This window comes from Callorhinus ursinus, unplaced genomic scaffold (assembly GCF_003265705.2).
Source record: "Callorhinus ursinus isolate GAN/ISIS: 27379988/994484 unplaced genomic scaffold, GSC_fseal_2.0 scaffold10, whole genome shotgun sequence".
Lineage (NCBI taxonomy): Eukaryota > Metazoa > Chordata > Mammalia > Carnivora > Otariidae > Callorhinus > Callorhinus ursinus.
Window position 1 is genome coordinate 61,365,854 of NW_027397072.1, and position 15,404 is coordinate 61,381,257.

General features: G+C 45.2%; 1 protein-coding gene across 9 annotated transcripts in view; it reads left to right on the forward strand.

Annotated features, from left to right (window-relative positions):
* BCL11A (BCL11 transcription factor A) overlaps positions 1-15,404 on the forward strand; it is a 100,725-nt gene that overhangs the window by 74,735 nt on the left and 10,586 nt on the right. For 5 of the 9 annotated variants that reach the window (XM_025868671.2, XM_025868668.2, XM_073897680.1 and 2 more), the window contains exon 3: positions 10,354-10,455. The exons of the other annotated variants lie outside the window; for them this stretch is intronic. In XM_025868671.2, coding sequence (XP_025724456.1) covers positions 10,354-10,455 — 102 coding nt within the window. The remainder of the gene's footprint in view (positions 1-10,353; positions 10,456-15,404) is intronic. 9 annotated transcript variants of the gene reach the window in all.

A 15,404-nucleotide genomic window follows, 5' to 3' on the forward strand; every position in this document is an offset into this window, starting at 1 on the left:
TTGGGAACTCTTGAATGAGTGCAGATGATACATGTGGGCATCTCTTTTTTATTCAGGAAATTCTTTCCAGGTTGGTTAGTGGTATAAACGAAGGATTAGAAATTGGGTAAAAAGCCAGGAAAATAACTAGCAAGCCAAGAAAATAGGCCTCAGATAAATAGGCTGTGTCCACCTCTCACTTGTTCTGTGGGATTCTGTCACGGAAGTTAGGGCTGAGGCCAGAGCTTGGCTGCTGTGTGCCCAGAAGGAGGGAAGGTGCTGAGGGACTGAGGAAGAACAGTAGCAGAAGTTGGAGGAGCCTGTGGGCGGGCAGAGGCCTGTTTCTGAAAGAAGGACTAGCTGCCTTGGGATGAGGTCTGGCCTCACAGGACCAGAACCCTCCTTGATTCAATCTCACCTCAGGCGAGAGGGCAGCCTAGTTTTGTTCCTGAAGAAATGTCAGAGCCTGACCTGCTAGACCATTTTTTTTTTTCTTTTTAGTTTGTAGAGCTTTGAAGCCTTAAATTAGTTCTCATAATTTCTGAGCACTTCTGTATTAACCATAGGACATAATAGGTTTTAATTCTGGAGAATGGCCAATTCTGGTTCTAAGAATCTCTTGGCCAAGATTATCGTAGAACATTTGGCCTGTAGAGTATGGCTTCCCCACTGCCTCAGACACACACACACACACACACACACACACACACACACACACACACCACTTTATAGAGTCAGGAAGGCAAGTGATTGCCTGTAAATGGCATTAAGACTTGTGTCTAGACAACACACTCTGCCTTGGCTCACCTCGAGGGCCCCTGAGGTGAGTGCTGACAAGGGACAAAGCTTGGTCCCCGGGAAGATGGACTGGACTCTGAGCTCCAGCCCTGCCTGCATGACCTGCAGCAGGACGCTCTTGACATCTTCTGCTTCCTTGCTGGGGAGGTGAGGATAACACCTTCCCTCATCCCACAGGATTACTGTAGGGCCAGAATGTGAGGAGGATGCTTTGGGAAGAAGAGAAACCTACCCACAGAGGCCAGGACATCCTTCCTTAAGAAGGGCCAGCCTGGGAGGCCTGACACAGCCTTCCTGGGGCTGCCTATTCTTTGGGGCCCCTTTACCTTTAATGGTTGCATAGATCAGTCCTGGAAGATAAGACCAGAAAATTCTCTAGCTCCCTGGGTGGTCAACCCATGCCTCTGCCCTCCCTTGTCTTTCCAGTGACACCGCTGCCACACATCCCCCCCCCCCGCCCCCGCCTGCCGACTTCCTCCTCCACAGTACCCAAGAACACCTGAAAACATCAAGGATCTCTATCTAAGTGCCAAGCTTAGTTTTCTTAAACTTGTTCTGGTATTTTCTTGAGACTGATGAAAATGGTGGAATGGAAGCATAAATTACATTTGCCGTGAATTAACACAGATAAAAAGGCTCGGGGTGGCCTCCTCAGAGTAATTTGGGAGTTGCTTGTTCTGCCAACTTTGACAGACAAGTCCTCTGCTCTGCCGGTGTTATCAGAATGAAACGTTTGCTGAGCAAATGGTCAGTCTCATTGGACACAATGTTCTGGCCCAAATGCCCTTCCCTCCCTTTAGTGCAAAATGTTCATTCTACCCTCTTCAGACATCTAATACTTAAGTCAGGAGAAACTCAAGTGTGGTTTTCAAGGCTTTCCAGGTGTTGGGACCATGATTTTCCGTCCTTTTCTTCATTTCTCCTGTGGGCGTGAGTGGTATCTGTGAGTGTATTTGCCGGAAGCTGGACAGTTTGGGTGACAGAAAGGAATTCAGGGCAGCTCCTTGGATCACTGCCCCCTTCTCACCACAAAGGTATTGCATTGAGCCCCACCTTAAGGAAGCCTGATACCCACAAAATCTCATCAATGGCAACTGATAAATTAGAGGGTGATTTTTCACATTACAGAAAGATTGTTAACTTTTCAAAAGGTTTCGCCACAGGGTTCCTTTAAATAGTGAGCTCCCCCACTGAATTTAAAGTGTTTGTTTACAGATCATTAACTACTTGACAGAGAGGTTGCGGAGGGGGTGGAGGAAGAAGCACTTAAAAGGTAAAATGTTAGAAGCCCTGCCAATTTTCGATGGGCCTGGAAGGGTGACGAAACATCTCTGAAATTATGTCGGTGAGCAAATGTGATTCTGCTTACAGAAACTCACTTTACACATGGCTTTCCAGGAAACCTTCACGTTGGCTGAGGGCAGGGACCACAGGACCCCAGGGCCTTGCCATCCTGGTTTGAGGTGGTTGGGAGAGGACTCTGGCTTTCCTGAGAGTCCTGTGTGTACCCTCACGAGCCGTGGGTGCCAGGCTCTGGCATGAGGCCGAGCTTTGCCACTGGCCGTCTGGCACGGACAGCTGAGACCTTTTCCCTTGACATTTAGCCTGAGTGTGTGGAAAGTTTTTTCCTGGTTCTCTGTGACCTTCAGTCTCTTTGGCTCTGGACCCACCTAGGTTTCCTCCTTGAAGCTCAGACGGGTGAGCTTGGCAAGATTGTGCCCTAGGAAGCTAAAATCCACCACCAGGCCTACCTTCTGAGTCTAAGAATTAGGCCGGCAGCTGAACCTAGCCCACACTGGCCTGTAGGTTCCTCCTAGTCCTTTCGTGGGCACGAGGGGCACAGGCCCATCCTGGCCAGCATTTAGGATGGCCCATAGCAGGTCTCTTCACTGCATCCCAAACTCCTGTCCTAGATCTGGTCTCAAAGAAACTCTGACTGGCCTGGGAAACAGGAGGGAGAAGCCATCCGTCGGATCCAGTCTTCTCTTTTTAAGGACAAGAAAACTTAGGGAAGGGATTTACTCAAGGTCATGCACAGCTGGTGAGTGGCAGAGTTGGGACTGAAGACTCTGGATTCCTGACTTTGCGCCAGCAGCCTATCCAGAGGAGCGAGTCCCTGACGTCCTAAAGGAAGAAAAGAATCTGGGGAGTAAGGGTCAGTGTGGTTCATGGGCCCGGGCATCTCTAAAAGTAGTTCTTACATCTCCCAAGTAACCTGAAAAAGACCCCAGGTAGAAGCAAACCTGCATGTGCATGTGTGCAAACACACACACACACACACACACACACACACACACACACACACTCATGCACACCCCACCCCAGACAAACAAAATCCTCAAATATGGGCTCGGAGAGGGGGTGAGGGTACCCCCCCTTCCCTGTGGCTTTGAAGAGAAGAAAGGGGGGAAATTTGGAGGGAAGGTCAGGCCGATGATTGAAGAGACAAAGCAGAGGAGGAAAATCTCCACATTTCTTGCACAGTCATTTGTTGAAAATGTGTCAGCAAGTACAAGCCCATCTTAAACTGGCAATGATACATCTGAAATAGATTATTTAAGCCAGGGAGGCAATATTGCAAAGAAGAACGTGGCTATCAACACTTGTTTGTCTGACTTAAAGGAATAAAGCAGTGAATTCTGCTTCAGCGGACCACCCACCATTCATCAGGGGAGAAGAATGGAGGAGGGGGAAGAAAACAGGACAGATGAACTTTTCATGAAGAGTTTCACAAGCGTCCACGTGGCTGTGTCCCTTATTTTAAGAAAATGTGATATTTGGAAGTATGAACTTGTCAAAGCTGAAGACTTCACCGAACTCCTCAGAGGGTTTATTGAGATGAACAGATCCTCTGTTGTCAACCGAATGGATCGGTGTACAATATTTTGATTTAAATGTGACTACCTGTTGGGCCCCATTTGCTCAGTGCACTCCTTGGCTTTTGCTCCGCTGAGCATCTGTGCCGGCTTTTGCTTTTGTCTAGAAAGTCCTTCCTCTTGGCTCTCCAGGTGCAGTTCATAAGTTACTGCTTCCTGAAAGCTGCTCTCCTCCCTTTCAAGTGGAAGCAATTTCTCTTCCTTTGAATTTCCATAGCAGTTTCTCTGTGGCTCTCTCATGACACACTTTCTGCATGGGAGTAGAGCGATTTCTGTCCAGGCGTTATCTTCTCTACTAGGTGAAGGCTGCTGCGGGGAAGTCTGGGTCTGGGTTTTCTTTGTGTTACCCACAGACGCTGGTCCATTGCTTTGGGCCTCACAGGCCCTCGGTAAATAGTTGTCGAATGAATGCCTGAAAGAATGAATGAATGGAATTAACCTGGGTGACACGTTTTGCATAGTAAGGTACACAGTTAAACCAAGGGAAAAAAAACTGTCCTGAGACAATTTGTCTTTATATAGCTGCCCTTCCAGTCTCCTTGATAAGTTCCACCATTCTAAGGCAAAAGCTTAAAGTGTAATAAAAATTTATCTAATTCACAATCATGTGAAAATACTTTGGGCCCAGAGCCAAAGAATATTATTGGAGTGCACTTTTTTCAACACCCTAAATTTAACCAGCTGGAATTCTTTTTTTTTTAGTACCATCCTATTCAACCTTTTGAAATGAAGGATTTGCCTTTTAGTGGGAAATCTGCATTTCAACACAAAGATGGAGCACAATGTCTTTGGTTTAGTTATTCTTCAGAAAAGCAAGCTCTTTTTTTTTTCTTTTTTGAATTATATGCTTTGCTTATGTTAAAGACACAGATTGCCAAAAATTTTGTTTAGGCCTGACAGATTGGTAGCTTGCATTTTTTGCATTTTTATAGATAAAGGGGCATGAAAGGTTTCATCTCTCCTCCCCCTCATTGAGTGAATTCCTAGGGTAAGAACTCAAAAGGTGAAGTTAGTTTTCGGATAGTCAAGGCTATGATAAGAGGATAGAACTGGTCAAAAAAGAAGAGTTTTTAAATGAATAATTGATGAAATGGAAGTCCCTGATGAAGTATCGGGGAATGTAGAGGTCATGAGCAAGTTTCAGCACAGAAATTCTGTTAAGTGTGGTATCTCTAGAATTCTCGCTTGCTTTCATTTATACAGGATACACTTTTTTTTTAAGATTTTATTTATTTATTTGACAGAGAGAGACACAGCGAGAGGGGGAACACAAGCAGGGGAGTGGGAGAGGGAGAAGCAGACTCCCCGCCGAGCAGGGAGCCCGACGCGGGGCTCGATCCCGGGACCCTGGGATCATGACCTGAGCCGAAGGCAGACGCCCAACGACTGAGCCACCCAGGCGCCCCCAGGATACACTTTTTAAAGAGCATCACAATTTGGTAAAACCTTAGCTAGTAAAAAAAAACAATGATGGAAAAAATGCTCATGTAAATGCTCATTTCTTAGAACAAAAGGGAATGCAATTTTGACAATATCCAAAGGTTAATTAAGAAGTCTGTTAGCGATGATAAACCTGGCACATTTTCAGTTTAGGTTGACATGACTCAAGACATAGGCATAGCTAACGTTTGCTCTATAACACTGTGATAAGTCACAGAATCTGCAGTTAAATGCTCTACCACTGAGCCACATCCCCAAGTCACAGAATCTGAGAGAGAGGAGCCGGTATCTCTTGTAAACGGAGGGTCAAGAGCTATAAAGACATTTAGTGGATTTGCTTTCCGGTTAAAGAAAGGCTCTGTCCCAGACTGGCTGCACTGTTGTTATTTTTGTGATATAGATCCACTAATATTGATAGAACTGGAATTGGTTCCGCAACTGTACAAACTTTCAGGATGCATTTGAAGGGCAGTCTGTAAGTTGGCTACTGGCTGGGGAAAGAGGGGATTTGAGAATTTTGGAGCTGGAACAGTGGGTCAGGGTCCTTTATTTTGGCGCATCACCTAATATAGAGATTCCCTCCACATCATGGTGGGTTGTCACTCATTCTTTTCTTGAAGACCCAGAGTGAATGGGACATTATGGCTTCCTAGGGTAACCCATTCCACTTGGGGACAACCCTACTCCTTTTGTGCCCTACCTGGTTGGAAAAACAGGGAAGTTTTCTAAAAATACATGTTCAAGGGGTGCCTGGGTGGCTCAGTTGGTTAAGCAACTGGCTTTGGCTCAGGTCATGATCCCGGGGTCCTGGGATGGAGCCCCCCCCACCCCCCTGCCGGTCTCTCTTCTGGGTGGGGAGCCTGCTTCTCCCTCTCACTCGGCCTGCCGCTCTGCCTGCTTGTATTGTCTCTCTTTCTCTGTCAAATAAATAAATAAAATCTTAAAAAAAAACACATATGTTCAAGAAAGGAAATATATATGCATGCATATACACTGTAGTAAACCTCAAACATCTATACGTCTGTATACTCTTCTAGAGAGGCCTGGGGATTTAATACCTGATAAAAGTCGAGCACCCAGAACAGCTATCAAGTGTGTTGGAAATGATGCTTTGTGCTTAGCTGTTTCTGCACATTTGTAGACAGCAGTATTACTTGTCGATGAGGAGACTATAATGTGGCTGCGTTACATACCCAGTGATTAATTTCAGAAACAAACAGCATGTCAGTAATAAAGGAGTCTTTGAGATGTTCTTGAGGAAACCTAAAACTTGATTTAAGGACCTTAAATTCCAGGGACATCCCACAGGGCTCATAGAGTTCTGCATCAAAAGTTGGTACCCATTGTATATAGAAATGTAAAATGACCAATGTAAAACATTAAATCAAAACCATTTCCAAATTTTTGCAGATTTTTAATGAGACCTGAAAAATAAGATTCATTATTTTTTATTCAGCCCAAGGAAACATTGCAACTTAATAATGCATAAGGCATTTCCAAGGCCCCAAGTGGAAATGCTGGGTCTCACGAGACCTTTATGAACCAGAAAAGGTTAAAACACCTTTTGCCAGAAGAGTACAGGCATTTGAAAAGACTGATCCAGAAGAGGGCAACACATCCCATTTGTGAGTCCAGACAAGGAAACAGAGTCCAGTTCTTACTCCATCCATGCCGTGTGCCACAGCTGCTGTCTCAAACATTTCAGCTTTTATGGAAGTGGTGAGGATACCATCTGTCTGACATAAACTGGTATGGATGTTGTCTTGTGCAAAGAGCATTCCCTGTTTGATGGAAGGCTCGGCTCTATTCTCTGTCCTGTGAACGAGGAAGGGTGGCACCTGGGATTCCACATGAAGGGATTCTTAGGTATGTTCCAAGCTTGCTCTGGTTTTGACTGTTCTGAAGGAGGTGAGTCCAGGCAGAAGGGATGACAATCTTGTAGCCATTCTGGCTCTCTGCCAGAGCAACATGCTTCCAGCTTCCATGCCTCCCCTCGCCCTAAGACAGCAGTATTAAACTGGAACTGTGCCTACACATCACCTGGAGGAGCTGTTAAACACAGATTGCTGCATGGGCCCCACCCCCAGGTTTTTATTCAGCAAGTCTGAGGTGGGCCTGAGAGTTTGCATTTCCAGCAGGCTCCCTGGGCCTCGGTCTGCACTTTGAGAACCACTGCCCTAAGAGTACCACCAAGGAAACTAAAGAGAACATAGCCAAACTGCCCACTTTCCAGCCCACCACTCCCTGGGAAAGAGAAAAGACCCTCAGCCAGGGGTGGTTCAGGCAGGTAGAGCTGCTCGCTGAGTGTGATGCTAAGAAGATTCATTGTGAGACTTTGCCTAAAACATGTTGAAATAATTGAAAGCATCACAGCAAAAAGTTAAACCCTAGGGAGGCTATTAACAATTTAGCATTTCCAGTTCCTGTGAGAATGTCGACTACTTACCAAGGGGAATGTGTTCAGTGGGAAAGGCTGCAGAATCAGCTGGGGTTCCCCATTGCCTTTGCTTCGACGCCCTTCCTGGAGGAAGAGAAATGCAAGGATGGGTCTCTTGGAAAGACAGTGTCAGTAGCTTGTTAAGCTGATAGGAACAGTTTGTCTCTCTTCAGCTGGCCAATGCTGCAGGGGAAGCAGAGGTAAAGGGTGAAAGCTGTGAGGTCTGGGTTGGGGAGAGGGTGTAGCTAAGAGGCTCAGGAAGCAGATCAGGTGTTGTTTTCCAATTTTGAAGCCAAGTCTGTTTATTTGGATCCTTCGAAAGGCCCACTCAACACCTCTGGGTTGGACTCTCTCCCAAGAGGTTGTTACGAGAAGTTGTTTCTCTTAATGGGTCAGGTGAAAGAGAACCCTCCTCACTGGCACTTCTTGGGCAGGAACCAGGGGAAGAGATAGATGGCTATCCCAGAAAAGAGCACTGGATGGGAAGTCAGGAGACTAATTCCAATCTTCACTTTAGCCGTCAGCATAGCTGTGGACCAGCCACTTGATTTCTCAAGGCCTCAGTTTCCCCATCTGTAAAATGAAGGCATAGACTTGAGGATCTCGAAGGTTTTTTTACAATTCAAAAGCCAAAAGCAGGGTCGTGGTGCCAGATACCCAGATACTGGCCCTTGCTTTGCCACGTGGCCTGGCCCTGTGGAAAAGTGAACCAGGCTGCTGCCCCCGGAAGCTCCGCTTGCTCGGGGCCGACAAGTTTGTAGACAGGTTTGCCCAAGGAAGGTAAGTGCGAGCGGTCAGGCCTGGGTTAGGCTAAGAGCCCTCCCATTTCTTGCTGGAGGCCTATCAAGGCACCTCATGGCTCTTCTCAGAGGAAGTGGCAGGGAGTTTGAAATCAGACCATCCCTGTGCAGGGGTCCAGGTCCCTTGCTGTATTTCTGCTAGGGTCACAGAGCTACCTCAGCTGTGTGGGTCTCCTAAGAAAAATATTTCCATCTTGGTCACAAGACAAACTTAGGAAAGGGCTAAGGCAAGAGCAAGTACAAAAATGGGTTCTCAGACTTCTTGTTGAAAAACACAATGACTAAATCCGTAGTTAATTTTACCCTCTATTCTCAATACCCTGTTTATAATATAAACAGTTGAATGAAGATATACTTATTATTATTTTTCTTAAGTCCAGTCTTTGCACTTTTCACGGGTTCATTTTGTGGTATTTATTTATTTATTTTTTAAAATATTTTATTTATTCATGAGAGACAGAGGGAGAGAGAGAGGGGGAGAGAGAGAGAGAGAGAGAGAAGCAGAGGGAGAAGCAGGCTCCCAAGGAGCAGGGAGCCCGATGCGGGACTTGATCCCAGGACCCTGGGATCATGATGTGAGCCGAAGGCAGACGCTTAACCATCTGAGCCACCCAGGCACCCTATGGTATTTATTTTGTTTGGGGTAAGAGCGGAGGATATGCCTCTCGAGATGGTTGCCGAGAGCAGCCCCCTTTGCAGGCCTGGTAACAACCGAGTATAAGATCTTGCACAAGCACCACGCACGCCATTGTTACCCACCGGGCTCCCCATGAAAGGGAGCCTTGTGCTGACTGCCCTGGCTGTTCTTGGCAGCATGAATCTCTATAAGGAGAACAGGATGTATTTTACACTTGAGACCTGCTATCCTAGAGTCTAACAACAACACTTTTAAGTGCTCTTAATATTAAGCTAATGGAAAACATACTCTGTTTACTCACCATCAAAGTCTGTTTTTCTTCTCTCCCTCCTCCCCCAATCATCACAACCTCCCAGCCTCTAGAACATACTGAGTATCTCCTGCTCCATCGATCCTACACTCTATCTCAAGGTTGACCTCTCCATGCTTGGTTGGCTCAAGGTGGACTTGGAAAAACTGGGAACTTACCACATAAACCATATAATCCCCAGGTCACACAAACCAAATATTTCCTTTCTCACAAAAGTCTCAGTGCTAGAAATGCTTGATTTACTGCTAGATTTATGTTTACTGGTGTGAGAAGTCATTTCTCCTCACCAGAGAGAGACCAAGTGCGGGAGAATGGAGAAGGTGGGCCACTTTTTCTGGGTGCTGGTTCTCTCCTTGTCACGTTAATAGTAGGATTCCTTACCCTCAAGATGTGGACTTGGCCAAAGTTATTTGAACCCCAGAAGTCTAATCTTTATTCTCCACTGCTTTGTGTTGTAAGAAGCCGTGTCTAAATGGAGTATTCCATTGATCCGATTCTAGACTGTGGCCCAGCCCACGATTTCCCTTTCCCCGAAGGTGCTGTCATAAGTACAGCTTGGGACGAGGGAGCAGTGGGTCAGGGAAGGCAGAATGGGCCTCTCTGTTCTAGAAGAAATGATTCACAGATCCACTCATTTCCTACTTGCATATTGTTTTTTGCTTGGGCTTATCTTGTTAAGTAAATGTATGCATGTAAACCAGCCTTGCAGATAAATCCCCTCCATTTTGCCAGTCTACCCCCTAATATTACCAATTTCCCCCTTGCTGTGTATACATCTCTTATTATAAGACAATAAACAATAACAAAGAAGAAAATGAACCAAAGACCACCCCCCCCAACTAAAACCCCTTCTCTTTTGTCTAAAAAGACCAAAATCAAAAACAAAACAAAATTGTGTGGAAATAACTTCATCGCTGTTTTTTTTTTTTTTTGATACAGGCCTTGGGCCTGTTAACTATCTGCAAGGCTGTTGTAATGATGTTAATCTATTTTAATGGAATTGAAATGTGATATCCTGTGGTTTACGATGCACATTGTTTATAGCTTTAGTGCTTGATTTTGGGTTTCTTTCACAGATAAACTTCTGCACTGGAGGGGCCTGTCCTCCCCTCGTTCTGCACACGGAGCTCTAATCCCCACGCCCGGGATGAGTGCAGAATATGCCCCGCAGGGTATTTGTAAGTTGAGCATTATTTTTTCTACAAATGTCCATGTGTATAAAGTTGAGAGTTTCTGGAAATTACCCTTACTTTTTAAGTACTGGAAGGAGTTACTTCCAAAATAGATTGGCATCCTCATCAGCATTATTCCATTACTCACTTGGCACCCTCTCCCCCACTCCACTCGACCCCCTCCTCTTTTTCGTTTCTTTCCTCACTGAAGACATGGAGCTGACAGCAGCTCATCCCTGGGGGGAGGGGGGGGTCTTCGCCCCAGGGTCTTATCTGGCTCCACGGCTGGTGACCATATACCATCTGTGTGTTCAGGGCCCATTTTATTGCTGGACATTTCACTTGCATGGCCTCATTTAGGACTTGGAGTTTATTCCATGGCGTACGTGTTAGCAGAGGCCAGAACCAAAAGAAGTCAGTTTAGAGTTACTCTAGAGTTGTTCTCATGCATGTTGTATATGCATTTACATGTGAACTGAAACATGGTATATTTGTATATATACATGGTGCATTATATATGTGCATACATATATAATTTGTCCTTATTTTTCTCCTAGTTTTAGAGAAAAATGCACAGCATTGTTGCTTAAAATCAAAGATTCCACCACCACCCCACCACTACCATTAACACCCTCCAAGTACTTGTTCAAACCAACTTTTATGGTGGGGAAATGTTTATGAAATGTAGATTTGTATGTTCGTGAAAACGTGTTTGAAAGACGTTGTTCTAGAAGGTAATACAGTTTGCTCTTCTATGTAGTAACAGATAATATGAGTCATGCACGGCTACAGAGTCCGATGGGGGTGGGGGTTGATTCTACCCCAAACACGAAAAAGCAGCTTCCAGAAAAAAAGGAAGTGTGGCATCGAATTTTTATTTAAGGAATGTATGTTCATTTTGAAAGTATGTGAAAACTAACCTGTGGAAAGAAGAAAAGAAAGGGAAAGTGTCACGGAAAGAAAAGAACAAGATGCAGGTGTTCAGCTAGAGAGGGGACTGGTTTTTAGGCGGGAGAGGTCAAGTAGACCTCACCATCTTGTGAATGGTGTCTGCAGGGCAGGGCATGCACCCTGAGACCAAATTTGAAGCCAGTTGTTTGTTTTGTTAACTCCTAGGTAATCCTAGGCAACAAAGAGTTATTGTGTGAATTTCACAAGTCCTCAAGTCCTGAGGGCTGGGCGGTGCAGGGGTTAAAAAGTACCTCTTCTGCCACCCGCTCCCCAACACCAACCTGGGCCTAAGCCTGGCTTAGGTCACAGATTCTAGAGAGTTTAGGGGGTTGGACTCTTGGTTTCGAGTCCCTACATGCTGACTGGGTGGGGAGAGCGCTCCACGTTTGGCTGGGGGTGCCTGGGGCCCCGCAGGGGGCCGTGGGAACAGAGCCACCTGTGGAGGGAAGGGAAAAGAAGGGAGTGGGGCAGTAGAGAGGAGCATGGAGCTGAGTGGCCAGGGGCTGCTGGCCTCCCTCTTCCGCTGACCCTCCTGAGGGCAGGGAGTTGGATTGGAGGGGTGGGAAACTAGGAGCCTGATTCAGAGCCCACGTCTTCTCCCCCTCTTCCCGCAAAGGGAGGGTGCCCAGGTTGCTGGTGCCCGTGCTGGCAGGACCAGTTTAGGAGTGACCAGACAAGGTATGTGGAAATGGGTTGTGGAGTTCCAGAAAGCTCTCGAGCAAAGCTGACCTCCAGGTCACTCAGCTGCCTTAACCGGCTGCCCTTGGCTGGCAGAGCATTTAGCACTTAACCTTGTGGCTTCCCTGCTGGTGGACCACAGTCGTGGGCCCTAATGTGGCCCCCTCTTGCTGCCTTCTAGCCAGGGCCTCCCCTTGGCCTGGGCTGAGGCCTGGATTCTGGATTCCAGCCTTCTTCAGGAAGCCCTTCTGGGTGTACAACATGGTCAGTCATCATGCTAGGTTAACTCACCAAGCCTGGGAGTAATGAAAACTCACATTCACGTCGGACCTGGTAGTTTACATATGGCTTTTATATACGTCTGTCATCTGAGCCTCACAATTCTTTCAGGTACTGTTTTTATGCTCACTTTACAGATAGGAAACCTAAGGTTCAAAGAAATGACATGACTGGCTCAGAGCCGTAAGCTGGTAAATAGTAGAGCCAGGGGTCTGGTGTCAGACCTTGTTCTTCCAAATCCTGAGGCTTAGATCACATTACTTTTTGGCATTGCTGATAACGTAAAAATGGGGTTATTCCTCCCCATACAGTAAAAAGAAATAAAATAAAAGCCGGTAGGTGAGCTAATAGCTGATTTTAACCGTTTGATGCCTGGAGTTCCTACGCTTGGGGCCAGGTCTCAGTTTATTGCTCTAAATCAAAACAATCCCCGTGAATGCCCAATGAGGCTCTCAAATTGAGAAGTTGATTTTCGTCAGAGTAAATGAAGAATATTATTATATTTTACACGTCAATAAATCAATGTAGCCCTAATTTTGCCACGCAGGAAATCAATTCTGGCCTTTCTAAACCATCAAAGATGTTATGAACAAAGTAATTTCACAAATTATGGCAAGTAACACATTTATTGATGACTGCAGTTTAGGAATTGAGAATCTGTGAGCACCGTAATATAATATGGTGCACTGGCGTGAGCTGAGTGAAACACAGATTATGTGGTGAAACTGTAATGCATCATTTGCTATTAGTGGACTAGTAATAATTACCAGTTTCAAAGCTGCTCTTTCGATGTAATCTTTAGTCTCAATCGTAACAGCCCCTCTCATTGACATTATGATTACACTAGCTGCCCTCATGATCTAGAATATCTAGTTGATAGGATACTAAAATGCCATAGTGAAAACTGTATGTTGTGTGCTCATCATAAGATGAAATGGCATCTTCTCTGACCTGATGTATGAGAGGGGAGGGTAACAGCATAGCGTGAACATATACTGTAAAGTGATCACATCAACTGGCTCTGAAAACAGAATTTTAGGAAGGTTCAGAGCAGCAAAATAAGACAGACTTTTCTCGTTTAAGTCTTTTGGAGAGGATACAGGTGCGCTCCCGGACGCAGTGCTATATAACTTTAGCACGCACCAGTCGCCATCCCATTCACGGTGCATGCGAAACCGGCATTGCTAATTATGGGTCCAGTCCTGGGATTCAATAGAATATTACAAGCTAAGATACAATTTTAAGGCATTTGGACTGATGAAAGTGTTAAGGACTTGTTTCAGCTGACAAATCTCCTTTTTACTTACCCAATTCAGATTGTCAGGCTAAATGTATGATAATAACACAGAGTCCTAGGGAGGCAAAGGAGAAAGCCGCGGAGGGTCACATTAGTTGGAACCAGATAGTTTTTTTCCTGCCTATTTAGGACCCCAGTCATTGTTCAACAACAACAAAAAATTTATGAAAATACTCCCAATGATGCTTTTTATTTCCCTTTGAAGAGAGGAGGAAAACAAAAATAGGCAGATAATGTGATCCTAATGTCAGCATTTTCTTTCAAAATCTTTCTGCCTTTTTTTTTTTTTTCTCCCTCTACATTAGGCAAATGTTGGAAACCTAATTTTGGTATCTTATCATCTAATCTTGTTAAAGAGATTTACCCAGGAGTGGGATACATTGACGGAGATTATAAATGCATTGTAAAGTAAATTACAAGGTCAGGGCAGGGAGTCCATTATTCAGACAAGTGCTTGAGCAAGCGGGCTTGTTTTGGAATGCAAGTGTTTGGGGCTCCTGAGAAGACCCTGCCAGCTTTTCTTTCTGACTTGCTAAATGGAGGAATCATAATTGATTACTTCCTCATTCCCACTCTTTAGCTCCATGGTGGATTTTTTGCTTTTAAAAAAAGTTACTGACATATACTAGCTGGGGGCCTTAAGCGACTCGTCTAGTCCCCCTTTTAAAAAGACAGGCTAAAGTTTATTTCTCATTTGTGTTTTACACACTGTCTTTTTTGGAATCCCTGGGAAGTTAACTATTTTTCTCCTCCTTCTCCTTTGGCCACCAACATTTGTGCCCTTTTTAATGCTGTAGTTGACTGGTAAACTGTTAGTTACTCCCTTGGTGTATATATATATTTAAATTTAGCTATCTCCAAAAATGAATGATTGTGAAGTCAAGTTGGCCCCTCTTTGCCAAAGTGGCATTTACCACTCTCGGGTTCTTTTCAGCGAGAGAGAAATAATGTGACTTAAGCAGGGCCCCTCTCCAGACGGCTTGGCTACTGGCCAAAGAGTTGACTAGCTGAACTGTATCTTTCTGTTTCTTTCTCAACTGGAGCTGAGGCTCAGCCGAGGGCGCAGGATGTTGTATAATTTGGTTCGCGTTGTTAGCCTCTCAAAATAATGAGGAGGAGGATAGTGTAGCATTTCTCAGCCTGCTGCCCGTCATGGTGCTGGCTGCTTTAACTGTTCTTAAACTAGGATGCTTGTGTCTGCTTAAGTTGGCACCAGCCACTCCTCCTAACTTCTCCAGACTTGCATTTGTTTGACTGGGGGACAACTCCTAAAGATTCGATACGGCCTGTTGGTTAAATCCGAATTAAATTTCTCTTTTGAGATTTTTTGCACCATCCCTTGAGATAAAAATGGGAGTCCCTGTTGGGTGTTGTGGGACCAGGATTGGGACTCACTGATCCTCACGCCGGCTGGGATGTGAGAAGGTTGCTAGTTTCTCTTCCTGGAATTATTTTATGAGTATCTTCTCATTTTTAACAATATCAACAATTAGTGTGTTTCAGGCTAGGATTAAAAGCATCTCTAGGGCCATAGAGAATTGTAATGAGTTGACCTTCTCTTTTTTGATGTCTCTATGAAATGATTGCCTCTTTAGAAAGTTCACCTGCCACCCAGGGGAGAATAGAACGATGGGATTTAGGAAGCAGAGAAGTTTCCCTTAGGTTACCTTGTCCAAGTCCCTCACTTAACAAATGAGGAAATGGAGGCACAGAGATGAAGTCCCTTGCCCCAAACCACAGCTGGTGAAAC